This window comes from Electrophorus electricus, chromosome 2 (assembly GCF_041902795.1).
Source record: "Electrophorus electricus isolate QZ-2024a chromosome 2, ASM4190279v1, whole genome shotgun sequence".
Classification (NCBI taxonomy): domain Eukaryota; kingdom Metazoa; phylum Chordata; class Actinopteri; order Gymnotiformes; family Gymnotidae; genus Electrophorus; species Electrophorus electricus.
In genome coordinates this window covers 1,640,001-1,667,500 of record NC_137498.1, presented here as the reverse complement: position 1 = coordinate 1,667,500, position 27,500 = coordinate 1,640,001, and the positions used below count along the sequence as shown (strand labels likewise).

Sequence of the window (27,500 nt, the reverse complement as noted above, 5' to 3'; positions counted from 1 at the left end):
AAAGACTGCTTGTTTGTCTTTTATGACAGGGCTAAGGTTACGGGTTAAGGGTAGGTTAGGTCATCCTCAACCTCCAGAGCAGCAGACGCACACACACACAGCTCACGGTCAGGTAGGGGGTGGACATTCTGAGCACTGGCGGCTGTTGGCCGTAGCAGGCGTCACCGTGACAACAGTTCAGGGGCTCTCTGCAAACACACCTAAGCAGCTGAGTGTTTGGGGACACACACAAAACAAAACACCATCATTTTGCAGGGCTGTGGTCCAGAGACCCCGGCCTGACCCCCCGGCGATACAAAATCACAATGGAGCCTAGCTGTTATTCAGTTGGTTTAGTAGTTTACTTCAGTAGTGAGTTTAGTAGCAATCCAGTTTTGTAGTTTAGTTCAGTAGTTATTTAGTTTCGTAATTTAAGAGTTATTTAGTTAATTACGTAGTTTAGTTCACTAGTTAGTTTCGTAGTTTAGTAGTTAGTGAGCAGGCTTCCCTCGTTTAAACACTAAACTCTCTCCACACAGTCACGTCTGCCAGACGAGGAACTTCCAGGCTCCGCCGATCCTCAGCATATGTCCCGGGATTCTGGAGCAGTCTGGAAGTAAGCCGGGATTGCAGTTCGGGCTTTAGTGTTGGCCGGAGACGGGGAGGGGGAGGGTGTCAGTGCAGGCGATCAGACAGACACACACACACACACACACACACACACACACACACACACACACACACACACACAGTCCCCAACACAAAACATGGAGAGCTGAGGGTTTTATACAGGAAATGAAGCCTTCACATGACTGATAAAGCCAAAGTCAAACAACAAACAAAAACAGCAGCAACAGCCCAGCTCAACATGGAGAAACCTGAGTGACGAGAAAACAAGAAATGAAAACACAAAACGGTGCGTTTGGTTCTGCCGTGTTGCGCGTTTTAAGCAGTTTGTTGTTCTGTGTGTTCCATTTTGCTGTGCTATGTGTAGTGTGTGTGCGCAGGCTGCAGGCACTCTGTGTTAGTCTGAATGAGATTGGGGACTTTAAGGACACAGTATAGACATTAAAGTTCCTTGGGACCGTTTCAGACCTCTGCTCTCCCAGCTCAGGAACCGGGCAATCCTCGTGCGCGCGTGTGTGTGTGTGTGTGTGTGTGTGCGCACTTCAAGTAATGTGACACATTTGTGTGTCTGTGTAAGGTAATATGAGACCCATTTCATTGAGCGTGTTTCCGTGTGAGAGAGAGAGACAACCTGAGACCTGTGTGCGCGTGTGTGTGTTTGTTCTCAGGTCAGAGCGCATAGCCTCTGGCAGTGTAACCCAACACCACCCCACACACTTCACTGCCTGGCTCCTGGTGGCCACACCTCCATCCCGCCCCAACCCCACCCCCTCCGCCTCCGCCCCGCCCTAACTCCGCCCCGTCTGCAAGCCTGTATCTCAGAGTAAACCCAGCACTGCTAATCATCTGCCTCAACCTCCCAGTTCAGTGCCAGCCACCCCGACAGAGAAACAGCCAGTCAGAACGCAGTCTTGTCTGTGATGTCATCCGCAGGAGACTCCGCCCTTATACTCCTGCTCAGAGTGACACCTGCTGACATGGAATACGCCCACAATTAGAGGTTCATGTGTCATTTGGATCAGACTGATTTAGAGACAGAAAGAAACCATTCTGTGTGTGTGTGTGTGTGTGTGTGTGTGTGTGTGTGTGTGTGTGTGTGTGTGTGTGTGTGTGTGTGTGTGTGTGTGTGTGTGTGTGTGTGTGTATATATACTCCTGCTGGTCATGTTCTAGGAAAATCCCAGATGATTTTGTCCAGGCTGTTCATGCAAGTGAAGAATTAGAGGCCAAACAGCAGTCGGCTCTCCCACTAGCTGAGTTAAACACCACCACACGATCGCCCGCTGCTACACCATCGCCACCACACGATCGCCCGCGGATACACCACACCAACATGAGATCAAATGAAATGAAAAAGAAATTGAGAAATCTTTCTCCAGGAAGAAACGTGACATAGTGCCATAGATCTAGTATGGATGTGTGTGTGTGTGTGTGTGCGTGCATAAAAATGCCAGTATCTGGAGCTTGGACTCTGCAACACACATTTAACAAGAAATGCACAATTAATCAAAAAAGACCACGTTTTACACACACGCACACACACACAAAGGGTTCGACAATAAAGACTGCTTGAACGCCCAGGGGCATTAACCGAGACGTCGGGACAGCAGCGCCCGGTCGGACCAGTTTGGGTGGAGGCGCAGTGTGTTAATAACGGTACCGATGCCAAATTTAACCCCTCGTCATGCAAGAAATGGTCTCATCTATTCACAAAGCTAATGACATCATCTGTTGACAAACTACGTCAGCATCTGCCCCGCGGTGCCGTCTGTAGGGGGTATCCCAAACACTGCAGATCAAAGTGGCTCTTTTTTGGGTCAGAACTACAACTTTGTTTTAGAAATCGCTCGACAAATGTCCTTAGAGGAGCGAAAAAGCCGCGAGCGCATTTAGACCACTGGACGCGGACAACACGACCCAGATGGTCACAACAGTGAAAAGAGAAAGATATTCGTTATGAAACCTTCTCCTTGTTTACAACAAGACGAAAATAAGTGAAAATGTATTGTGCGAATGTATGCTTATTTAAGGAACAATCTTAACTAAATAGCTTGTATAATTTAGAGCTAATTCTAGTGTACTATATTAGTGTGCTTATTTATAACACACAAACTCTCCCACTCTCCAACTTAACCTCTATTCTCCCCCCCGCCCCCCCCCACACACACACACACACGCATGTAGACACACAGACACATACTCTCACGCTCACACACACACCCCTTCTCACTCTCACACTCCACCCACAATGTCCTGCTTTTTCGTACAGAGCAATTGGCACATGCAAAAGATAAACAAACACACCTGACAAAACAAACACCACGGCCCAATCGGGTAGGGCCTTGTTGAGAACGCACACATTTAAAATGCATTTCTACGAAAACAAAATGCCCGACGACTTCTAGTAAGGAAAGCCTCCACCAGTCAAGACCTACGACAGAAAAACCACCAGCTAGCTGTCAAACCAGCTAGTCTCTCTCTCTTTCTCTGCCAGCTGCTCCTACGCCCCGGGTGACACCTCCCCACGCGCTCGCACACCGGGGGCGCGTCCAGGAGAAAGAACGTCCCAGAACGTTCACCGTTTTCTTACAACGCCAGATGCACCGCTACAAAAACACCCTGCCGGGGGGGAGGAGATATAATTTTCCTCATCTTCTGAAGGAAAATTTTCCTGTCCTCCCTGGACTTTGGGGAGTGCTCTCTGTGATGATATGTCATGCACTGTGGAGGAGTGAGACCACGGTGCCCACAGCCAGATCCACAGTGCCCCCTCACCGCCTGCAGGGTGGTGTGTGTGTGTGTGTGTGTGTGTCTCCAGAGAGGCGAGCCACACAGCCTGGCATACAACTCCATCATTTTTCTTCTTTTTTACTTCTGTGTAGAACTTCACTGATGAGCGACAACTTGAGGAATTTTTGCCAATGAAGTCGGACTGAACACGACAAAGGAAGAGAAAGAGAAAGAAAAGACAAAACGGATGGAAAACTTGACTCCCTCTCTCTCTCGCTCGCTCTCTCTCTCTCTCCCTCCCACTCTCTTTAGAGGTGCGTCTAAGGGGCTCGTGGGTAGAGGTGTGTGCGAGACGACCAGGCCAACGGAAGATCCGAGCGCAAGTCCACTAAAGGAGGAGCGCACACGCGAAGCAGCACTGGGACAGTGCCCCGGGCGGACCCTGGGGGCGGCGCTCCTCCACCCTCAGGTGGAGTTTGCAAGGCGGAGGGCAGCAGAGACGATCACAGCACGACACACCCGCTCCCTCTCTTGCACCTCGCCACGCTGGCCCCCGCGACCTGACTCGGATCGCCGAGCCCCACCAAGCAATGGTGGCGTCACGCTGTGTTCTTGAGCAAAGCGAAGAGTAGGAGTAGGTCAGACAGGACCAGATGATCACAGAGCTGTTGTATGGATGGTTTAAATGTGATATTATAAGCACACCACGGACAGCAAACGCTAACACAGGTAAACAAGGCAGCTGGGAATCTGTGTGTGTGTGTGTGTGTGTGGAAACAACAAAATGTGACATTTGTCATCTGGAGATGAGAACAAGAGGAAGAGGAGGGTTGAAGAAGATTGGGCCATCTGGAGAACAACACCTCCAGCCCTGTCTCCCATATGGCATGCGCACACACACACACACACACACACAACCAGTGGTACATTACACTATATGTACACCTCATCCTAAACACATATTTACACTCACAGGTACACACTAAACTATGACAAATGTAATATAGTCATGCAATAGCAATATTTCTCTCTCTCTCACACACACACACACACACACACACTACACTAGGTTGGCTTCTCACAAAGACAAAGAAATGGAAATTAGTGAAATATAAAACTGGGTCAAACTTTTCCAGGAGACAGACACACACACACACACACACACACACACACACACCCTCAGCCAAGATGAACGAAGAGTCCACTGTGATGTCACCAGCAGCCTGGAGAGAGGAGACTGAGGTCATTCAAAACAGACGCCAGCCCGAAGGAAGACTCATGACGGCATGGGGGGGAGAGTGTGTGTGTGTGTGTGTGTGTGTGTGTGAGTGAGAGACAAAGAGAAGTGGATGCAGAGAAAATATTTCAAAATACACACACACACGGCCATATTCTGAAGGCACGAACATTAAAAGTCCAGATCTACTCAGAGAAAAGGCCACTGGCTGAGCTCATGTGCGGAGGGGGCGGGGTCATGGGAGTCGGTTAAATAGCTGACATTTCCAGCAGAGGAAGAAGCCTGCTAATGACGCGTCACCACCGTCAGGGCTTAACCCCGCCCCTCCCCATTACATCACGCGCGCGCGCGGGGGGGCGGGGGGGGGGGGGGTAGAGAGAATTGGGACACGGTCACCCACCACAGTGACACAGTCACCCACCACAGTGACACAGTCAACCACCACAGTGACACAGTCAACCACCACAGTGACACAGTCACCCACCACAGTCACCCACCAGTGACACAGTCAACCACCACAGTCACCCACCACAGTGACACAGTCAACCACCACAGTGACGCAGTCAACCACCACAGTCACCCACCACAGTGACACAGTCAACCACCACAGTCACCCACCACAGTGACGCAGTCAACCACCACAGTCACCCACCACAGTGACGCAGTCAACCACCACAGTCACCCACCACAGTGACGCAGTCACCCACCACAGTCACCACTGTGTAGCAGGTCTGTATTCTGTGGGGGCTGAGGATTTGTTTGGGGACTAAGCACTGACCACTTAACCTGGTTATTAACCTCATCATAATCCCCCATATGGAGCATACACGCACACACACGCACACACACCATTTCTCTGCACCTTTTTGACTTTAACTCAAATAAATTTAAATAAACATATTCGCTGGTGTCTGTCTGAAGGGCCCTTGGCGGAGACGATAAACATTTAGTCCAACTGAACATAATCTGATTTTCTTAATGAAAACATCAAACAGATAGGTGTTTGTTTCCATGTGTTTCTCCCCCTCAGACATCCCTGCCGTACTCCGTGCCGCGTCGGAGTAAATCAATAAACATTCCCGTCTCGGAACGGAGCTGCAACACCACGCCAGCGAGTTAATTCCGCACGCTTTCATTCCCAGACAGGTCTGGCGCGCTGACAGATCTGGGCAGCTCGATGAGCGATTGCTTCTGTCTGTTCCACAGCAGGCTTAAATGATACCCTTCACACACACACACACACACACACACACACACACACTCTTACTCACTCTCACACACAGAAGCAGGAGGATTTCACCGCAATTAAAATGTAAACACACCGCCAGCTGCCAAAGAGTTACACGTACTTCAATACACAAACACACACACACTTATATATATATATATATATATATCTAGTACATGCACATGTTTAAAATCACACACACACACACACACTCTGGATCTCTGTACCAACCCAAAAACACTGATTCATTTTTCTCCATCACCATCCTTTCAACAACTCAGAACTTGAAGAGAAGAGAAGGTGTGTGTGTGTCGGGGGTGGGTGGGGTATTAAAGGATCTCTCTCTCAGCCAAACTCTGATTAATTGCCAAATAATGTTGGATATGTAAGAGAGGACAGAACACACACTCGTGCACACACACACTCCTCACTCGCACTCACACACACACACACACACACACACACACACACTCCTCGCTCTCACGTGTACTCTGTACCACATGCACAAGATCACCACTTCAGGTCAGTTGATTTTCAGACTCTACCATGTGTGCGGACATTTTCCAATCATATTCGCAGATCCGTAGCACGCGACCACAGACGGCGACAGCAGAGCAGCAGGTTCAACAGCGTCGCCACGGGATGTCAAAGTTGTCTCTGACAAACCGATCCCGGCTGAACAGAGACGTACGAGCCGCACAGCGCACGTGTCAGGTGCGCCCAGGGACATCAGGCCGCGCCCACAAAAACAGGCGCTCGCAACTCGCAGGGCAAAGTCGGGAGGAGATGAAGGAGAAAGAGCAGACCGGAAAGAGAGCGCGAGCGCGCACTGCAAGAAACAGTGCGAGAGCACGAGAGCGCGAGTGACCAGGTGCCGTGACTGAAAGCCGGTTAATTCCCAGCATCCTCTCCACTTCCCTTGCCTGCAGGAAGGTGAAAGAGTCTGTGTGTGTGTGTGTGTGTGTGTGTGTGTGTGCTTGCGTGCGCGTAAGAGAGAGACACGCACACGTAAATTAAAACAATTTCGCCAAACATCAAACACAAGGAAGGAAGGTTCAGCCAGAGGAGGACATTTAATTCAGTGTCTCACACACACAAGACAGAAAGAAAAGACATGCCAAAAGTTGCTCAGCAGGAACGCTGAACCTCACACACGCGTACACACCCATGCGCACACACACACACACGCTGTAGTTCTGGCAGCGTGGGTGCTCGATGTTTCACGTCAGCCCACATCAAAGCGTCAGTTCTGCCCTGGCGCTCATTAAGAGAGCCTGTCAGAGCACAGACCTACCAACTTACAATTAAAAACCTGCCAGGGCAGATCTCTCTCTCACACACACACACACAGTAATTACGGGGCAGGCCTGAAAAGGTTGTGCCTGTGTACTCCACTAGATCAACCACTGAGTGATGTGTGATGCAGACAGTAAGTCATTTTACACACCCACCCCACACAAACACACGCGCGCCCCAAAATCTCACAGCCACTAGCAGGCCGCTAGCCTTCCGCGCTAATCAGAGAGCGAAAGGCAAATATGCGGGTTGCGTTCAACTGAATGCGTGTGTGGGTCTCAGAGTGAACCGGTGACTTGCACAACTTTCAGAACATTAGCGAGAAAGAAGAAGATGCACTGGAGGCGTCTCTCTACCCTCACACACACTCAGAAGATTTCAGCCTGTACATGTGGGAACTGTTCAAGGCTTGAACCAAGATGGCGTCCATAAGCTAGCAGCATCAGCGCCTGATAAGCAGTTGCATGTCCCTGACTGTGCAGGAACAGAGAGAGGGAGAGAGGAACAGGAAGATTTAGGAGGACGGACGCTGGTTACTCATTGGTAGGCAGTCCTCTATACCACAGACAACAAGAGCTTTGTGCTCGAAATCTCCCCCAATGCACCAGGGTCACACACACACACACGTCAAAGAGCCCATGCTTCTTTGGTCAGATACACGAACAGATGTGCTGGGAGAGGAAGAATAGAGGAAAAGCCGTAACGCGCAACACTAAAGGAAGTCTCCACCACCACCTCGCTGCAAACGCAGCCTGGACCGTGACTCGCATCCTCGCCTGCCTCACCCAGTGATCGGGAACCCTGGGATACGCGACTCTCTCCATGCCACAGCTCTCTGAGGTCTGATTTCAAACGCGGATGTAATCATTGGTTTGCCACAGCTCAAACTGTCTGGAACCTAAGAGAGTGAGAGTGTGTGTGTGTGTGTGTGTGTGTGTGTGTGTGTGCAGATGTCTTGCATTCAAAGTCAATTTTCACATACTGTATTTGTTCACAACCTGTATTTTCATACATGCGCGCGAGTGCACACACAAATGACCTTTCATTTCCCTCAATCAGAGGCTAATTTCTCCTTCCCTTCCAAATGTGGGTGTGTATATATAAATAAATGTCCCCTCTCGCCCTCCCTCAGGTGCTCTCTCTCCCTCTCTCCTTCTCTCCTTCAAGCTCGCGTCCTCTACCAGTCGCTGCGGAGCTCGAGGGTCCCGGGTAGTGTCTTCTCTGTTCCCGGGAGCTGCCCGAGTCGTTCTCCCAGCCTGGGCGTCACAGCCCTTAGTGCGCCGATTACCACGGTAACGGCAGTTGCCTTCATCCTCCTATAAATATTAGGAGGGTGGACGTAACGGTTGTGGTGGAGGCTCAGAGGTGCGGTCAGACATCCAAGGTCCCAGTCTCACGCGGAGCCGCACGGAAACACGGCTGTTTAGTCTTAATGCAAAATCAACACCCGACAAACAAGAAAACAATGAGATTTTACACGAAGATTTCCTCCGAGAGATAAAGCCATTCCCACAGCACGAAGGTAAAAAAAACAAACAAACGTGTGTGTGTGTGTGTGTGTGTGTGTGTGTGTAAGTACCGAGTTATTCAGCCATTTCAGTAGAATCACAACCACTTAACCTTTAACCCTACTGGAGCTGCCTTTTTATTTAATGCACAACAGAAACCCCCTCCTCCACTCCTTCTCTCTCTCTCTCTCTCTCTCTCTCTCTCTCTCTCTCTCTCTCTCTCTCTCTCTCTCTCTCTCTCTCCGCCTCTCTCCCTCATTACTGCTTTACTGGCATGAGTGTGTAAGTTACATTATCGTCAGTGTAAATTAACACAACCAGGAAAGACGAGACGGGTAGGAACCCAACAAAAGAGAGTTCATTATCCCCACACACACACACACACACACACACAAGTACATAGTTGTGTAGATGTGTGTTCATGCGATAATCAACACTGAAAACAGCACCATGTTTTGTTCTGGAGCAAAGTTCTCACACACACACACACACACACACACAGAGCGAGCTGGTCAGCTCTGTTCAGACAAGTTCAAACAGAGGGAAGCATGCTTAACCCAAACCACATGTGTGTGGTTCAAACCATGAGAAAACCCAGAACACACACATACCTCAACCCTTAACAACAAAGATGGATGGAAGTGCAGTAAACCATGGTGGAGTGAAGGGTGTAGGTGTGTGTGGTTCATTTCTTCCCCATATGGTCTGCCGGTCACTTTTACATTGAAAACAAAGAAATAAAACAAAGATTCAACCATTTAAACAGATAAAACGTTAGAACATGTACACACACACACACACACGTCCATCTCTGTCCATTTCTCACAAACAGCAAGACAACCGACCGAACCAGTGGACCTGGCGCAGGAGAGCAGAGTTCCAGTTTACACCCACAGCAGGGGGGTCGGGTCAGCCCACGCCTCCCAGAGCAACACACACACACACACACACACACTCATCCGCATGCGCGTGCACACGCTTGCACACTTTTATCTAAAGAGTGTCTGTCACCAGGTGCGTGTGTCGACATTTAAATGAGCCCCCAATGCAAGGAGAGAGAGAGAGAGAGAGAGAGAGAGAGAGAGAGTCATTCCAGTGCGAGCAAAAGAGAGAACAGAGAGAAGATGAGGGAGCAGTAGGTGAGAGAGACGTGGGAGGAGTCGTGGTTCCCCCCTGACATAGACAGGGGAGCATGCCCCTTCCCCTGTGCACAGCCCTGACTCCACCCCAGAAGGGGCGGGGCAGGAATCCCCCTCCCCCACACTAGTTCACACCAAGCTGAACCTTTTGTTGTGTGAGAGGTGCCAAGTGAAACTCAGCACACCGTACCGAGCACTCAGCCCAACACGAGCGTCAAACACAGCATGCTACATTTCAGTTAGCACCCCTCAGCAACACACACACACACACACACACATTGGCTCAGCACTACCACAGCTCCAGACCTCTGTCCAAATACCAGGACGAGATGTAGACAGAAACGTCAGAGCTGGACACACCGGCGCTAACGGTGCAAAGTGCAACATGAACCGTGAAAGGCGGGGGAGGAGACACACACACACTCACTCTCCCACAAAGAGTTTACACTCCCAAACCAGAGGGTGTGGTCACACACACACACACACACACACACACACCCAAAGCCTAAGACACCTGAAACCGCAGTGCTCCTAAACGCTGTACCGCACCCATTAGTGAGTAAAGCAGCAGACCGACAGACACTGGGAGCAACCAGTCAAACCCCAGCACCCGCGCTCCATTACCCCGGCCCAACGCTGCCTCCCAAGTCTGGCTTCCTCCGTTCTACAGCGCACACACAGCAGCGATCGCTCCCTCACACGCCAACCTCCCATCTGCCCACCATACCTCCTCACGTTTGAGTCACACTCCCAACAAACCCCCCCCAGCAGTGGGACTCGGAGCTCAGGATGCAGTCTGAGACATACAAATGTGGGGGGAAAAAAAACACTCTAGCACCAGAGTGTCAGGAATGCTGAACACAGGCCTGCCAAGAGATTACCTGTAGAGTGTGTGTGTGTGTGTGTGTGTGTGTGTGTTTCTCCTCCACCAACTATGGTTTGATGGTACCTTCCTGGCTGGAATCTGCTGGTGTTTTTAAAAGGTGACACTCTCTTCAGCAGCACAGTAAAGGCTAAAACTGAGGAAAACCTTCCCTGATGTTTCTTCCTCCATTTCCCTCTCTCCCTCCACCTCCATGGGGGGGGGGGTGGGGGGGTGGGATGGGTCCCCCCCGCCCCCGATCGGACAACGAGCTCTAAGGAGCTTAAGGCAAAAATCACAGAGCCGACGGCGGCCATTACGGCTCTAATCCACAAAGTGCTGCATTGACAAAGAGCACTAGCCATGCATGTGTGTGTGAGACAGTTTGAGATGTATCGTATGTGTGTGTGTGTGGGGGGGTGTATGTGTGTGAGAAAGATGGCATGAGCCTGTGTGTGCTCATGCACACGAGTGAGAGAGAGAGAATGAAATGTGGTGTGTGTGTACGCATGTGAGTGAAAGGGAGAGAATGAGATGTGGTGTGTGTGTGTGTGTGTGTGTGTGTGTGTGGGTGTCTTCTCCAGCTCTATGAGTAACCCTCCAGGTGCCTCTAGAGAGGTCATTGTCTGCTGCATCTTAAGCAGTGTGTGTGTGTGAGATCTCCACCCTATTCAGACAGTCAAGCTGAGGGGTCAAGGGTCACCTCAACATCAAGCAACACCAAGCAAGGAGTCTTAACTCCTTAATTACCAGCACTGCGCACAGAACTGAACACACTCCTGCGCGAGCCTCACAGCCAGGTTAACTTCTGTGTGTATTCATGCAAGGCAGCAAAAATACTGGCGCGTGCGCACGCGCTCCCCGTAACATGCTGACAAACCCCTAACAGGAGGGACAGGGATGCGGACCGCCCACCCGCTGCACGAATTATGCAGCGCTCGCCGAATTTCGGTTAGATTAAAAATCCATAGTGTGGCAAAAAAAATTAAAATCACAGAGACGTTTTGTCAGGTATTGATTTCACGTGCATAATCTGAAAACACTCCCACAGAAGGACGAGGACAATACCTGTCCACTGTAAATAGCTTTTCTCCCTAGTACGCAAAAACGAGCCCCTCACGCTTGTGCTGTGTTAAGCAATCTCTCTCTCACGCGTTTTTCTCCGAGAAAGGAACGCGCCAGACAGCCGGGCCAGACTCAGTCTCACGAACCACCGGCTCCGCACGCAGGAAGTTGCTCTGTCGAGGTGTAATCTCACCCCCCCACAATACAAACAAGCCTAAAATAAGACCAACCACAAAAATAAACCGTATATGGTAGCCTGTGTCCAGTTAACATTCAGATAAAGTAATTACAACGTGAATCATAATCAATTGGCACTAATGTAAGAAGCAGGGTGAAGTGGTTGAGGGCGTGTGTGTGTGTGTGTGTGTGTGTGTGGAGAGAGAGAGAGAGAGAGATGGGGTCTGGTTGAATACGACCAAAACACACAGCTCAGAACACCATCAATAAAGCAAAAGGTTACTGTGGCGGGGAAATAATGCCGTCCCAAAAGTCTGCGGAGCGAAATGAGGTCCGAAATAACCCAGCCGGCACGAGAACAGGCGAGACACTGCGATACGGAACACCAGACCTAACTTCATATCCCGCCGCGTTGGGCCTCCTTCACACACACACACACACACACACAGAGAGGAGATTATCCCCACACCAGTGAAGACCGACGTGAGAGACAGCCGCAGAAATAACGATGTGAACGCAGCCCCCCCCCCCCGCGATCAGCCCAGAGACCGAAGCAGTCGCCGCCCGGCCCGAACACGCGCATCCGAACGCTCGGAGCAGTCGGAAGCGCAAGGCCCTCCGCGAGCGGAGCGAGAAAGGGAGTTTAAAAGGGAAGGAAGAAGCGCCTTTGTCCCTGTGAGCCATTCACGAGTCCTCACTGCCTTTGTGTCCTTTTGAAAACGGTTTTCAAAGTCAACACGAGAACGGTGCCTATTAGAAAGCCGCGCGACAAAAGAAGCGCTCGGTTTGCCCTTTACTGCGCCCGCAGCTGCTCGCGCGTCGCCGGCCAAACAAGTGGACGTTCGGAAAACGTCCGATTCAAACCAGTCGCGCGAAATCGATTTTTGACGATTTTAGCGCGGCCGGTCCGCGTGAAAGGAGACGTTTCCGCTCGCGCGCGCACGGTCTAAGACGGCGGGTCTCGTTGTGGCGATAAGAGTGCACGAGGGATCACAAGGCCTCGGGCACGGGGTCACGGGAACGCACCGGGGACAGATCTTAATGTGGATGACGACGATGATGATGATGACGACAGACAGGCAACTCACCTTTTTCCGCATGTCCCATTTGCACTGCGGCCAGAAGGGGGGGGAGAGGGAGAGAGACAGACAGAGAGAGAGAGAGAGGAAGACCAGCGATTAGATGCTAATCTGCCCCATTCGCAGCTCGCGCATGCAGTGGTATTTATTTTTAACGCAACACACCGATAATCGACCCCGGATTTGACACCTGCCGTTACCGATGGCTGATGACGTTAAGAGTTATCACGCGGACGGCTGTGTGGGGGGGGGGTATGGTTAAGGGGTCACAGTCCCGACAGATGCGGATGATTGGCATCGGGGTAAATAACTAAGTTATTTAAGGGCATTTAGGTGGCGGGGGAGAAAGACTCCTGTTTGAAAGTAGAAGTTAATGGTCAATAAATCTACGCCAATAAAGCCACCCGTGCATTATTCACGCGCACACAGACAGGAGCACGTCCCGTCACCGGCAGGTTCGGGTGCATGTACGCGCGCCGGATCGCACACCCCTTGCAAACGTCTCTGTCTCGCGGGCGCATGCATGCAATCTGGCACTTTGGCACGCGGCGAGAGAGACGCGTTATTCAGGACGGACCTTTAACCGGCGCGCGTGACCAAGTGTTGGAAAAACTAAACGTCATTCCTGCAGCTGGACTCGAGCCCGCGCTCCAAATGTCGCACTGCACTTCACGCCGCTGAAACATCAAAGGCGCAACTGAGCCATTAAACCCTCGCCCGATCATTTCAACATTTGCTCGTGAATGGAGCGATTAAGGGCGAAGAAAAAGTTCAAAAGTGACCGCCGTTCTCCCATTTGCTGGCGCGGCTCCGAAGACCTTTCAGAGCCGACCCCGTGCTTTAACGCCAGCGCAGACCGCGACCCCCGCAGCCCCCCTTGCGCACGCGACCAAACTCCGCTGGCGGGCGCGCGCGCGAGGTCTCCGCTCCCCGAAACACTTCCGAACAGTTCTCCGTCTCGTGCGGCCAGCTCGTCTTCACGCGCATTTTTTTTATCGAATGCGCGTGATTATCGATCAATTGTCAGTCGATCCGAGTCGCAATCAAACCCCCGAGCGGGTGCGCAGAAAAAAACCGGGCTGAGAAAAGTTTTTGGGTTCAGCGCGAGGACCGACGGCAGTCTCGCGGATCAGCCCGAGACGCTGCCGGAAGCGGTTAGCAAACTCCGCACCTCTACCTGCCCTTCCGCGTGGAAACCGCGAAGTGCCCGAGACGCATAACCTCGAACGGGTCCACGCTGCGCCACGCGCCCGCTCTTTTACGCACGCTGAAACCCCCCAGGTCGACTTTTTGTTTCCTCGCGCATAGTTCAACCGCGCGTGGCGCACCTCTAGACTCCACCGACGCAACTTTCCTCGCCCTTCTCCGCGAGCCGCGTCGCGTGCACTTACCGGCTGTGTGCTGGGCACCGACGCCGCGCGCCGTCGCGAGCAGAAGCACCAAGCCCAGCGTGCCCGTATCCATGTCCGGCGCGTAGACTTCCCCAAAGTTTCGGAACTGTTTCGCGAGCGTCGTTATTCCAGCCGTTCCGCGCGCCCCATTCTCTGTGCCTCGCGCTCTCGGCCACTTCGTTTCGCTCGCGAGTGGAGAGCAAGCCTATGACGTCAGCGCCGTCTCCCGGTTTGAACGCCGCCGTATCAGGCGCGCGCGGCTCCGCAGGCGGTCAGGCGCCCCCTACCGCTCGCGCGTCGGCACCTCCGGTTCCGTCCTTCTCCGTCCGAGCGGCGTCGTCACGCGCAGGTGAACGTTACCGTGCCGGTCATGGAGCTGATTTAATAATTTAAGAGCTGGAAAGTGAACTAGGAAAGCAAACGCTGATGTCTTATGATGATAACATTAATAATAATAACAATTATTATTATAATAATTAATAATAATGATACTAATAACAATAATAAAATGAAAAATGACCACACAAATAAGGTTTCATTTGTGTGAAATGTATGCAAAAAACTGTGCTTGTGTGTGCATGTGGGGTGTGTGTGGGGAAGTGGAGGGGGGATTTTTTCATGTATACCTGTATCAATAAATCACTTTCTGGAGAAGCAGCGAGGCCAAATTATTATTGAATTAATTCAGGGTCACGCGAGCTCCAGGGGTCACCTCACATGTCTACGGCTGGTTCCCAACACGATAGCCTTCGATTCTGCGCTCTGGGCACTCACTGCAGAGATTCTTCCCCACGCCGCTACAGGTGTGTATCGCAGGACACCACGTCACGTCGCGCACTTCCATGCTGTGGAGGCGGGAGACACGGAAGAGGGCGAACCTTTGGGTCTGGCCGTCGCGCAGACAATGCCGATCTGAAGCTTTCAGGAAGGAGGCTCTTCCGGACGCGCCAGCTCCGAGTGTCAGAATTGTCTGGCCGGCGCTCGGTTCGACTGACAAGTTCACGGCATGCGACCTCCCTGGTCTCACGGGGATTATCGTAGAAAGAAAGAAACAGGTGATGTCTGACAGAGAGAAAGAGAGAAAAGAAGAGAGAGAGCGAGAGAGAGAGAGAGAGAGAGAGAGAGAGGAAACTTTGAGTGAGCAAAGGAAGGAGAGAGAGAAAGACACAACAGTGAAGGCACTGTACGCAGTCAAGGCTGAAGGCGATGGTGGATTCTCCCAGGACTTAAAACCTTTTAAAATATGAAACGCTAGAATCGCAAAATGTAGTACAACATATTTTAGGTTAAAAAAACCTTTTTTACTTGGGTTATGAAAGATCAGGTCAGCCAGTAGCCTTGGCCGATCTAGGCTCCTCCCACTGAGGCGGTGCTTTGTCCTGCGCTAACTATGGGTGTGCGCGCTGCTATGTTTCCATCACCTTCACTCCCACAGCTTGCGAAGGGCTTGGCGATTGGATGATGAACGGGATTGGGTGAGCTAAGTCCGTGGGCGGGGCTTCGTACGCCTGCCGGACCCAGTGGCAGGTCTGAAGGGTGAGTATGTGTGCATCTCCAGAATGGACAGCTCAGGCAGAGACCTACCGATTCACCTGCCCTTGGTGTGTGTGTGTGTGTGTGTGTGTGTGTGTGTGTGTGTGTGTGTGTGTGTGTGTGTGTGTACGTTTGAGACGTACTGGGCTCTGCTGCCTTCACATGGATTGGACACAACCAATCGCTCTCACAGTGAAATCATGCCAAATCCAGACATTACCGCACAACTGCGCAATTGTAACAAGACCAAAACCAGACCCGTGCCTTTTCAGATACGATGAAGAAGCACAAAGTTTAACAACGTGCAGCAGGTCTGATTTTCAACTGTTGATCTGAATGTATTTCTGTTGTCTCCAGTGTTATTCGTTACTGAAACATAACATTCCAATCGGTGCAGACACTGTCATTCCCGTTTAAAGACTCCATCTCTGTCCAGGTTAGAGCCCAAACTCCACATGAATTTTTAAGAGTCAATTTCCCAGACCAAGTTTAGTCCTAGACCTGGACCTCCGCAGTGCAGTACCTCTGATACTGCACATTATGTCATGACCAGGTCTAGTCCCTCTCTAATCGGATGCCGTTAGGACCAAGTAAAACCAACAGGATGATTCGTGTGTGCGTCTGGCGCCACATGACTGTCCGCCATGTGCTTGGAATGTATTTTCATTTCTTATCTATGCATTTTGGTGTATTTGGTTTGATCTGAATGTGCTCACCGGCCCACTAAGACCAGACGGTCTGCATTAGCATGTGAGGAGACGTCACAGAGACAGTTTACATGAGCATGTGAGGAGACATCACTGAGACGGTTTACATGAGCATGTGAAGAGACATCACTGAGATGGTTTACATGAGCATGTGAGGAGACATCATGAGATGGTATACATGGGCATGTGAGGAGACATCACTGAGACGGTTTACATGAGCATGTGAGGAGACATCACTGAGATGGTTTACATGAGCATGTGAAGAGACATCATTGAGTCGGTTTACATGAGCATGTGAGGAGACATCACTGAGATGGTTTACATGAGCATGTGAGGAGACATCACTGAGATGGTTTACATGAGCATGTGAGGAGACATCATTGAGACGGTTTACATGAGCATGTGAAGAGACATCACTGAGACGGTCTGCATGAGAGCAGATGAGAGAAAATGTGATTTTTAATGACTGTGGCTGTGCTACATTCCAGCCAATCAGGTGCACTGAACAATGAGTCATTGCTCAGTGTCGACTAATTGCAGAAACCTTCTTTGTTCTGTACATTAAGGGGTGTGTGGGAAGGAAATGGGACCAAGTCTGGACAGAGGTAATGTTGCGGTGGTACTCTTTAACACGCCGTGTATGGCTTTAATGACTGTGTTATACCAAGCACTGGTCAACCTTTACAGTTTTTACACCTGGACTGCCTACTGGGGATTTATTCAAATATTATACAAATCAGTCCCAACCAGCCCACACCATACCAACTGTCCTTAGCCCCTCCCAGCTCCTGTTTACCACTCAGGAGGTGATGAGTGTAGGTACCATTTGCCAACACGTCTGAGCATTATTAGCACATACCACTAGGAATGTTGTTTACAAAAGAAACAGGCACAGTTACGTAATTGTTTCTCAGTTTGCGCAAACCCAAGCTGGCAATTCGGTTCCCTGACAAGTGAACATCTTCACGTTCGTCGGCTGTCACACGCTCTCGGGCGAGAGGCGCGTCGCCTCCACCACGGTGAATGCCCCACCGCTTTCAAAGCATCTAGCACTTGGGGGGGGGGGGGGGTTTGTTTGTTTTTTAAAAAAAAAAACTTTGTCTGAGAAAGGTGCGACACTGACCCCTGTGGTCACGGTCAGCGTTATTTAAGACGGTGCGCGCTGGCTTAATGCGCTGGGTTAGACTCCCACGTCTGGTCTTTATCACGCTTGTTTCAAGGCCCGGCGTGTCTCAGCAGGTTGTCTCTGTACCAGGCTGCATCACTCTGCTTGCTGAAAACCTTCATGTGCAGCTCAGTCTCTCCTTGCTGAGTTATGTCACATTTCATCAGTCCTGTCGGTGGAGGAGGCTCAGTGGGTGCCTCTACGTTTCACTCTTCAGTGCACCGTGACTTTTAACTCTGTACTAAGTACAAGCGCCATGTGATCTCTTCTGCCTTCTCCAGAGTGACTCGTAATGGCCCTATAAGAATGACATTATCCAGGGGGCATTACGTGACGCTCACCCATTCCCGTTCTCTACAGCATAAGTAGCGTTAATGCTAAAAGTAATGTTAATACTAATCTAACTAATGTTAACCCTAGTCAAGGTAAGTACCTTTAATGCTAGTCTAACTAATGTTAACCCTAGTCAAGGTAACGTTAATACTAGTCTAACTAATGTTAACCCTAGTCAAGGTAACATTAATACTAGTCTAACTAATGTTAACCCTAGTCAAGGTAACGTTAATGCTAGTCTAACTAATGTTAACCCTAGTCAAGGTAAGTAACTTTAATGCTAGTCTAACTAATGTTAACCCTAGTCAAGGTAAGTAACTTTAATGCTAGTCTAACTAATGTTAACCCTAGTCAAGGTAAGTAACTTTAATGCTAGTCTAACTAATGTTAACCCTAGTCAAGGTAAGTAACTTTAATGCTAGTCTAACTAATGTTAACCCTAGTCAAGGTAACGTTAATACTAGTCTAACTAATGTTAACCCTAGTCAAGGTAACGTTAATACTAGTCTAACTAATGTTAACCCTAGTCAAGGTAAGTAACTTTAATGCTAGTCTAACTAATGTTAACCCTAGTCAAGGTAAGTAATGTTGATACTAGTCTAACTAATGTTAACCCTAGTCAAGGTAAGTAACTTTAATGCTAGTCTAACTAATGTTAACCCTAGTCAAGGTAAGTAACTTTAATGCTAGTCTAACTAATGTTAACCCTAGTCAAGGTAAGTAACGTTGATACTAGTCTAACTAATGTTAACCCTAGTCAAGGTAAGTAACTTTAATGCTAGTCAAAAAAAGTAACAATGCTAAAAGTAACGTTAATGCTAGTCTAACTAATGTTAACTCTAATCAAGGTAATTAACGATAATTGTTGTGTAAGTAATGTTAATGCTAAATAACGATGTTGGCTTCACTCCAAAAGGGCACATGTGTGTGTCAGATACGTCAGAGCTTCGACCAGAAAAAGTACTCACTGCAGGCTGGGACAAGCAGGCTAACATTAGCGCCACTCCTAGCAGCAAGGTGACTGTTAATGCACCAACAGCAAACACATAAAATACATCAGCGTATCAAACAGATATAACATTATTACATTATTCTATATTATGATTATTAAAGTATACAGATATAACATTATTAAATTATTCTATATTATGATTATTAAAGTATCATAGATATAACATTATTACATTATTCTATATCATTATTAGTAGTTCTCTCCATTAACTACCAGTTAACTCCCAGTGACTGTTTTTCTGTGGCCAGTTCTGAGTACAGTTGCAATAGGAAACGCCCCAGATGTCAATCAGCCAAAGAACCACCAATTACAGTTCACAACCCATTCTCCTTTCACAATTGCCCATGTCCTGAACCTGGGTCTCCTGGTTCTTTTGGTTCTTTTGGTTCTTTTGGTTCTCCGGGTTCTTCTGGTTCTCCAGGGTCTCCTGGTTCTACTGTTTCTCCAGGTTCTTCTGGTTCTCCAGGTTCTATGGTTCTTTAGTTTCTCCAGGTTCTTCTGGTTCTCCAAGTTCTCATGGTTCTTCTGGTTCTACTGGGTCTCCAGGTTCTCATGGTTCTTCTGGTTCTCCAGGTTCTACTGGTAATCCAGGTTCTCCTGGTTCTCATGGGTCTCCTGCTCTATTGTTTACTCATGTTTTTGCTCCTGGTGCCACTGCTAGTGCCTTTTGTTCTGATTTCTTAGACTTTTCATTAAAACCATTCTGTGATATGTGTCTGCAACATCACACAATTGCTCACAAATAACCACTAATAGTGGGTGAAATTACAACCACCTCACTTGGTGGTGATTTTTTTTTTTTCCCAGAGTAAATTACGTTATTCCAACAGAAATGGTGCATCCGCGGTCCCTGTGCTCTGTGTGTGACTCACACCAGCTCTTTGTCTGTGAAAATGAAACACTTCTGCTGTCTAGTGCAAGGCTAACATTGTGTACCTCCGGTAGAGAAGGACGCAACCTGTTGTCTGCAGACCCGTGGTTTTCAAAAGCAATACTCCCTCCTCATACTTCTACCGAACTAATGCCACTAGACCTTGGCAAGATCTGGAAGACACATTTGAGTTGGTATCAACTGCCGGCCAACCTTGTGTGTGTGTGTGTGTGTGTGTGTGTGTGTGTGTGTGTGTGTGTGTGTGTGTGTGTGTGTGTGTATGTATATTGCTGCTTTGCCCACTAGGACTCTAACACAGGGTCCAGTAGAGCTGCTTCCTGTCACAGATTGTAGTAAAAGTGCTACAGAAATAAATCTGAGTTGAATTAAAATGTGTGTGTGTGTGTGTGTGTGTGTGTGTGTGTGTGTGTGGGAAAGAGTCAGTATACCTATCAGAACAGAGATGTACATCATGGTTTTATGGTGTATCAACCTGGGACTAGATCAACAAAGTGTGTGTGTCTCTGTGTGGTGTGTGGTTGTAGGTGAGAGAGAGAGCGAGAGCGAGAGAGAGAGAGAGAGAGAGAGAGAGAGAGCGAGAGAGAGAGAGCGAGAGAGAGAGAGAGGGAGGGAGGCCTGCATTTATTTTGCCACATAACTGAATGGAACCAAAGATTATTCCAGAATAAGGTACTGGTGGGGTTCAAAACCTGTCCTGCACCAGTAGACCGTGTGAAGTTCACTCCACCGCCTCCACCCTGGCGTCCCCTACGCCGTCTTTAAACCGTCCTCAATACTCTCGCTGAGCCCTCCTTCCCCCGTGGAGCCGGTCCGTGGATTTCCGCCGGACCCTCGGCCTTCTGCGCCGCGCTTGTTCTCGTCGGCAGCCGTGAAACGGTTTGTGACGGGCGGTGTAAAGGTCGGAGCTGGAGAGGACGGAGGGCCGTGACGGATCGTTTGACCGTGGTTCTGGACCGGCCCTCTCAGCAGACAGTCTGCTCAGACTAATTACAGATAATTAGGAATTAATTGCATAAGCGATGATGATGGAAGGGTGTGTGTGTGTGTGTGTGTGTGTGTGTGTGTGTGTGTGTGTGGTGTCCTCAGATCTGCTTGTCCTGTCTGAGACAGGCGGCCTGTGTCCTCGAGAGGACAGCCCATGATTGCTATGTCCTTCACTCCTCCTCTCTCCTCCTCTCTCCTCTCCTCTTTCCCACTCTGTCCATCCCCATACTCGTTTGGTGTTGGATGCGCTTGTCCATCAGAGGAGTGTCTGCCATGACGGAGACGTCAGTCGTGAACACGCTGCTCTCTTCTCCTCACTCGCAGATGTGACAGCCGTGACTGCCTATCTGGAGCATGAACACACACACACACACACACACACACACACACACACACACACACATATACACAAGTAAACACGCACACCCAATCACACACCGCTATACACACAGCCAGCCATACACACACACACACACGCACACTTTTACATAACGTATATTTACTGTAGTATATTTTCATAAGTGCCAGCTTTTATCATACGTGCTATAATGCTAGCAGAGGATAGGTTTTATCTGTTAACCTCTGGGGTTGTGGGTTCAGTTCTGCTGTACGGCTCTGCGCGTGCGCGCGCGCACACACACACACACTATGCTATTGTCTTTGAAACAATGCTGCATTTTGTTGTGTTAGTATGATCATCTTTCTTCATGTTTTCTTTCATTCTCTCTCAGAAACCCCCCTTTCTAGTGCCACAAGCACATATAAATGACTTCACGTTTTCGTTGTGCGATGCAGCAGCCCAAACCTAATTCTGCATTCTGGGTGTAACTCTTCCACCATGATGGCAGTTAAATGTGAGTAATTACAGATGGTGACCCCTGGTTCATCTTCCACCCTCTTCCACTTTAGTTTCGCTTGTACGCCAATGCGGGAATTCCACTTCCTCAGGACTCCGTATATCTCAGGATACCGATACCTACGTCCAGCGTGCGGAACTGAGGGGATTACCTCCAAGGACCCCGGGGTCGAGGCGCGCGAGCCGACGCTAACGTGCGACAACATCCCGCACACCCCCTTTCTGTCTGAAAGAGAGTAGCCAGGGATTTATTCAAAGAAAAGCTGGTCTTCTCCTCAGAAAAGTGCTTAATTATGGTTTTAAGGGCATTTGATTTTCAGTGCAAGTTCACTGAGTGTTCTAAATTATAGCTCACGACGAAAAAGTGCGCGAGGGGCTGTTCGAGACTCTCTGCTTCCAATCACACGTCCCCATTGTCAGAGCTCACAGTTCCACACATACAGATTCCGCAGAAGAAGAAAAAAACAAATGTACTGTTCGTCCGAGCATAAAATCAAATTAGACGGCTCTTTCTCTCTCTAATTTGTCTGAACTTTTTACTAACCCTCAACAAAGGTCCGCAGAATTGGGTTTTGGTGCACGTCGGACAGCGCAGATAATGGCATGAAACGCATTCTCCCACTCCCAGATCCGATCTTTGTTTCGTGCGCCTCCCTTTTAGACTGAGTTTTAATCAAGAGGTAGAGCCTTTACAACTACAATCAAGAGGTAGAGCCTTTTAAACTCCATGAGAATGAGAGATAGAGAGAGAGAGGGAGAAAGAGAGAGGGAAGAGAGTACAAAGGTAAGAAGGAGAAGGAGATGTACATTTTTCAAAAACCCGAACAGAATGAGTGGCTAATCTTTGGCTCAGTGGTCACTGCTGGTGTCTTCTTATTGAACTGAATTAAAATTCAAGAAAATTTGAATGGGTGCTTCTTTATCATAAGGAGGACTGTCTCATGGAGAGATTGTGTGTCTCGTCAGTCAGAGAGGAATTCATTTTAGCCTGTGTGGTTTAACGTGTGAGTCTCAGCGCGTCGGGAGGGCCTACGGACCTGCTGTGTCTTTTCACACCTGTGGCGAGGCTAGATTTGACTCCTGCACCGAACAAAGGTAAAGCACTCAGATACAGTATCCACGGTTGGGTCCTGAAGGGGTGTTTAGTTAAAGGTACCGGGGGGGGGAGAATGGGGTCCAGGCAGGGGCTTGAGAAGATTCATGGTGAAGGGCAAGAAGCCGGTATCCGAGCGAACAGAGTGAACTGAGGGTGAGTTGGTGAGGGATAGTGGATAGACTCACAGTCGGAGCACCCCAGGGCGTATCTGAGGAACTCCAGACTCATGCCAGCCTGCATGCCTGCTGTGTTTACAATGCACAGGACTAAATTAGGTGAGAAGCTGACATAGGTGAGGCGTTGACACAGGTGAGACGCTGACACAGGTGACACGCTGACACGGGTGAGGCGCTGACACGGGTGACACGCTGACACAGGTGAGACGCTGACACAGGTGACACGCTGACACGGGTGAGGCGTTGCCACGGGTGAGGCGTTGCCACGGGTGAGGCGTTGCCACAGGTGAGGCGCTGACACGGGTGAGGCGCTGACACGGGTGAGGCGCTGACACGGGTGAGGCGCTGACACGGGTGAGGCGCTGACACGGGTGACACGCTGACACGGGTGAGGCGCTGACACGGGTGACACGCTGACACGGGTGAGACGCTGACACGGGTGACACGCTGACACGGGTGAGGCGCTGACACGGGTGACACGCTGACACAGGTGAGACGCTGACACAGGTGACACGCTGACACGGGTGAGGCGCTGACACGGGTGAGGCGTTGCCACGGGTGAGGCGTTGCCACAGGTGAGGCGTTGCCACAGGTGAGACGCTGACACAGGTGAGGCGCTGACACGGGTGAGGCGTTGCCACGGGTGAGGCGTTGCCACGGGTGAGGCGCTGACACGGGTGAGGCGCTGACACGGGTGAGGCGCTGACACGGGTGAGGCGTTGACACAGGTGACACGCTGACACGGGTGAGGCGCTGACACAGGTGAGACGCTGACACGGGTGAGACGCTGACACAGGTGACACGCTGACACGGGTGAGGCATTGCCACGGGTGAGACGCTGACACGGGTGACACGCTGACACGGGTGAGGCGCTGACACAGGTGAGACGCTGACACGGGTGAGGCGCTGACACAGGTGAGACGCTGACACGGGTGAGACGCTGACACGGGTGAGGCGTTGCCACGGGGGACACGCTGACACGGGTGAGACGCTGACACGGGTGAGACGCTGACACGGGTGAGGCGTTGCCACGGGTGAGGCGTTGCCACGGGTGAGACGCTGACACAGGTGAGGCGCTGACACGGGTGAGGCGCTGACACGGGTGAGGCGTTGCCACGGGTGAGGCGTTGCCACGGGTGAGACGCTGACACGGGTGAGGCGCTGACACGGGTGAGGCGTTGACACGGGTGAGGCGTTGGCACGGGTGAGACGCTGACACGGGTGAGGCGTTGCCACGGGTGAGGCGTTGCCACGGGTGAGACGCTGACACGGGTGAGGCGCTGACACGGGTGAGGCGTTGACACGGGTGAGACGCTGACACGGGTGAGGCATTGCCACGGGTGAGACGCTGACACGGGTGAGGCATTGCCACGGGTGAGACGCTGACACGGGTGAGGCGTTGACACGAGTGAGGCGTTGGCACGGGTGAGACGCTGACACGGGTGAGGCGTTGCCACGGGTGAGACGCTGACACGGGTGAGGCATTGCCACGGGTGAGGCGTTGACACGGGTGAGGCGTTGACACGGGTGAGGTACGGAAATGGAGCCGATACCTCGGGCCTTGAGGTGGTGTAGGCCGAGTCATCAGCTTTCCGCACCAGGGCAGAAGCAAGCAGCTTCTCAGAACAGAATCTCCCAGCAGGTCAGAGAGGGTAGAGTCTAAAATACCCTCAAACTGAGACATGCAGGAACAAGAGTCACAGCTGAAATCTAGATGGAAAATCAAATACAATGCTAAGATATACTAAAAAATTTGAGTGTTATTTCTAGTCAAGACATCGCGAGTAATAACACTCTCTATATAATCTCTATAAGTGCCATTTCAACGAGACGAGACTTTGGTTGACATTTAAATATGGTGAGGTCTCTGCTGTTTGGACAGCCAGTGGGAGTGCACCCCACTTACTGGGAGCCAGGACAGAGAAGAGTCTAGAAGTTCGACTTCCATGGATCACGAAGAAGCGGTCAGGCCAGGCCACACCTGAAGCTCAGCGGCCTCGGGTCCAGGTGAGCTTTTGACCACTGCCATCAGACTAGGAAGGAGCAGGTATTTTTGGCTTTGTAGTGGAGCGTTACAAGCAGCTCCAGGAAGCCAGTGAAGAGCACAGCAGTGGAGTGACGTGGGAGAAGCGTATGCCGTTAAAAAAAGCTTCTTAAAAAAGAAAAATTCACATTCAGCACATTCTGCTCTCAGTTTAGTACATATGGCTCTGGACTGGGTAAGAAGAGAATGGAACTGTGGGTAATTGGATAGTGAGGCTGAGTTATGCACTTTGGATTATGGTTAACTGTACTTTTGATTGTGGATAATTGGATAGTGAGGCTGAGATGTGCACTTTGGATTGTGGGTAACTGTTGTGCACATTAGATTGTGGGTAATTGGATAGTGAGGTTGAGGTGTAACCTTTGAATTGTGGGTAACCGAATAGTTTATTGTGGTTAATTGTATACTGAAGGGTTTTGCACATTGGATTGTGGGTAATTGGAAAGTGGACAGTGGGAAGCTGGATAGTGGATTTTGTGTAATTGGATAGCGAGAAGGCATTGCACCCTTTGAATTGTGGGTAATTAAGTAGTGCGGCTGAGCTGTGCACTTTGGACTTTGGATAAGTGAATAATGAATTGTGTGTAACTGGATATTGAGGCTGAGCAGTGCACTTTGAATTGTGGTTAATTGAATAGTGAGGCTGAATTTTGCAGTTTGCTGCTTTTATTGATTTGTTTGTTCGAAAGAAGCTTTACCAAACAGTCTACATGATGCCATCTACTTATTGCCATGGCAACTGATTAAACAAGGACAAGAACCTGAGAACTGACCAGGGAATTGGACACAAAGAGGGATGATGAAGGGAGGGATGGATAGATGGATGGAGGGATGAATAGATGGATGGAGGGATGGATAGATGGATGGAGGGATGAATAGATGGATGGAGGGATGGATAGATGGAGGGAGGGATGGATAGATGGATGACGGGATGGACGGATGGAGGGAGGGATGGATAGATGGATGGAGGGATGAATAGATGGATGGAGGGATGGATAGATGGTGGATAGGCATGGATAGATGGATGACGGGATGGTCGGATGGAGGGCGGGATGGATAGATGGATGACGGGATGGACGAACGGACGGAGGGATGGATAGATGGATGGAGGGATGGATAGATGGATGGAGGGATGAATAGATGGATGGAGGGATGGATAGATGGAGGGAGGGATGGATAGATGGATGACGGGATGGACGGATGGAGGGAGGGATGGATAGATGGATGGAGGGATGAATAGATGGTTGGAGGGATGGATAGATGGAGGGAGGGATGGACAGATGGATGACGGGATGGACGGATGGAGGGAGGGATGGATAGATGGATGGAGGGATGAATAGATGGATGGAGGGATGGATAGATGGAGGGAGGGAGGGATAGATGGATCACGGGATGGACGGATGGTGGATAGGCATGGATAGATGGATGACGGGATGGTCGGATGGAGGGAGGGATGGATAGATGGATGACGGGATGGACGGACGGAGAGAGGGATGGATAGATGGATGACGGGATGGTCGGATGGAGGGAGGGATGGATAGATGGATGACGGGATGGACGGACGGAGAGAGGGATGATAGATGGAGAGAGGGGTAGATGGTTATGGTTACTGTACAGGTCATAACTAACAGTTATAGAACAATGACCTGCGCGGTAACCATGACTACTGGCTATAGGACAATGACCTGCGCGGTAACCATGACTACTTGCTATAGGACAATGACCAATGTTGCTCCAGTGCTGTGGAGTAAGATGCTCTGGGATGAGGTTCTCTCCACCAGTGCACTCTACCCAGTGTGAAGTGATGCTGATCACACTCACACTAACTAGTGAACTTTGGAGGTAGCATTCACTACCAAACAGCTCCATTTAAAGCAACTTCTCCTTTGGAGAAAACACACATCCATTTTCTTTTACCTGGAAAGCAAAGCTAGAGTGTGTATTGCCAGAGCTCGGGGGGACGGACTGCAAAATGGAGTCTTATTAAATCAGGAGCAATCCGAAAGGGAAATCTGAAATAATAGCAACCAAAAGGCTTTAAGAGCAGGGTCCTTAAGTAGTCGACGGTTATTATACGCCATTAAACGCAGGTGTGAAGGGTGGCTACAGAGTGGGGGCGTGGCTGGAGCTGTCTTCCCCAACACTCTGAGCCTAAGAACGGCTCTTTTGTCCTGATGTCCGCCGTACAAAGCACTACACAATTAAAATGGAATTTCATCGGATGCCGTGCAGAGCCATTGTGGACTGGCTACATAGTTAAACCTCTTTTTGCACTACGCCATTACATGAAAAATGAAAACGCACAACGTTCCGAGGAGTTTAACTACACGGCACGGTGATTTGGTGGTGTGTGCTCGCAGCGTGTGAAGGGGTTCGCTGGACCCG

At 50.1% G+C, this 27,500-nt stretch overlaps 1 protein-coding gene across 16 annotated transcripts in view; it reads right to left on the bottom strand.

Moving 5' to 3' along the window:
• ptprk (protein tyrosine phosphatase receptor type K) overlaps positions 1–14,525 on the bottom strand; it is a 91,759-nt gene extending 77,234 nt beyond the window's left edge. For 9 of the 16 annotated variants that reach the window (XM_027030390.3, XM_027030395.3, XM_027030396.3 and 6 more), the window contains exons 1-2: positions 14,318–14,520; positions 12,936–12,959 (exon numbers count right to left, since the gene is read on the bottom strand). In XM_027030390.3, coding sequence (XP_026886191.2) covers positions 12,936–12,959; positions 14,318–14,390 — 97 coding nt within the window. In that variant the 5' untranslated portion in view covers positions 14,391–14,520. Of the gene's footprint in view, positions 1–12,935; positions 12,960–14,317 lie in introns of all 16 variants that reach the window. The other 7 variants (XM_027030403.3, XM_027030401.3, XM_027030404.3 and 4 more) reach the window with 4 other exon arrangements.
• Positions 14,526–27,500: the final 12,975 nt, after the last annotated feature.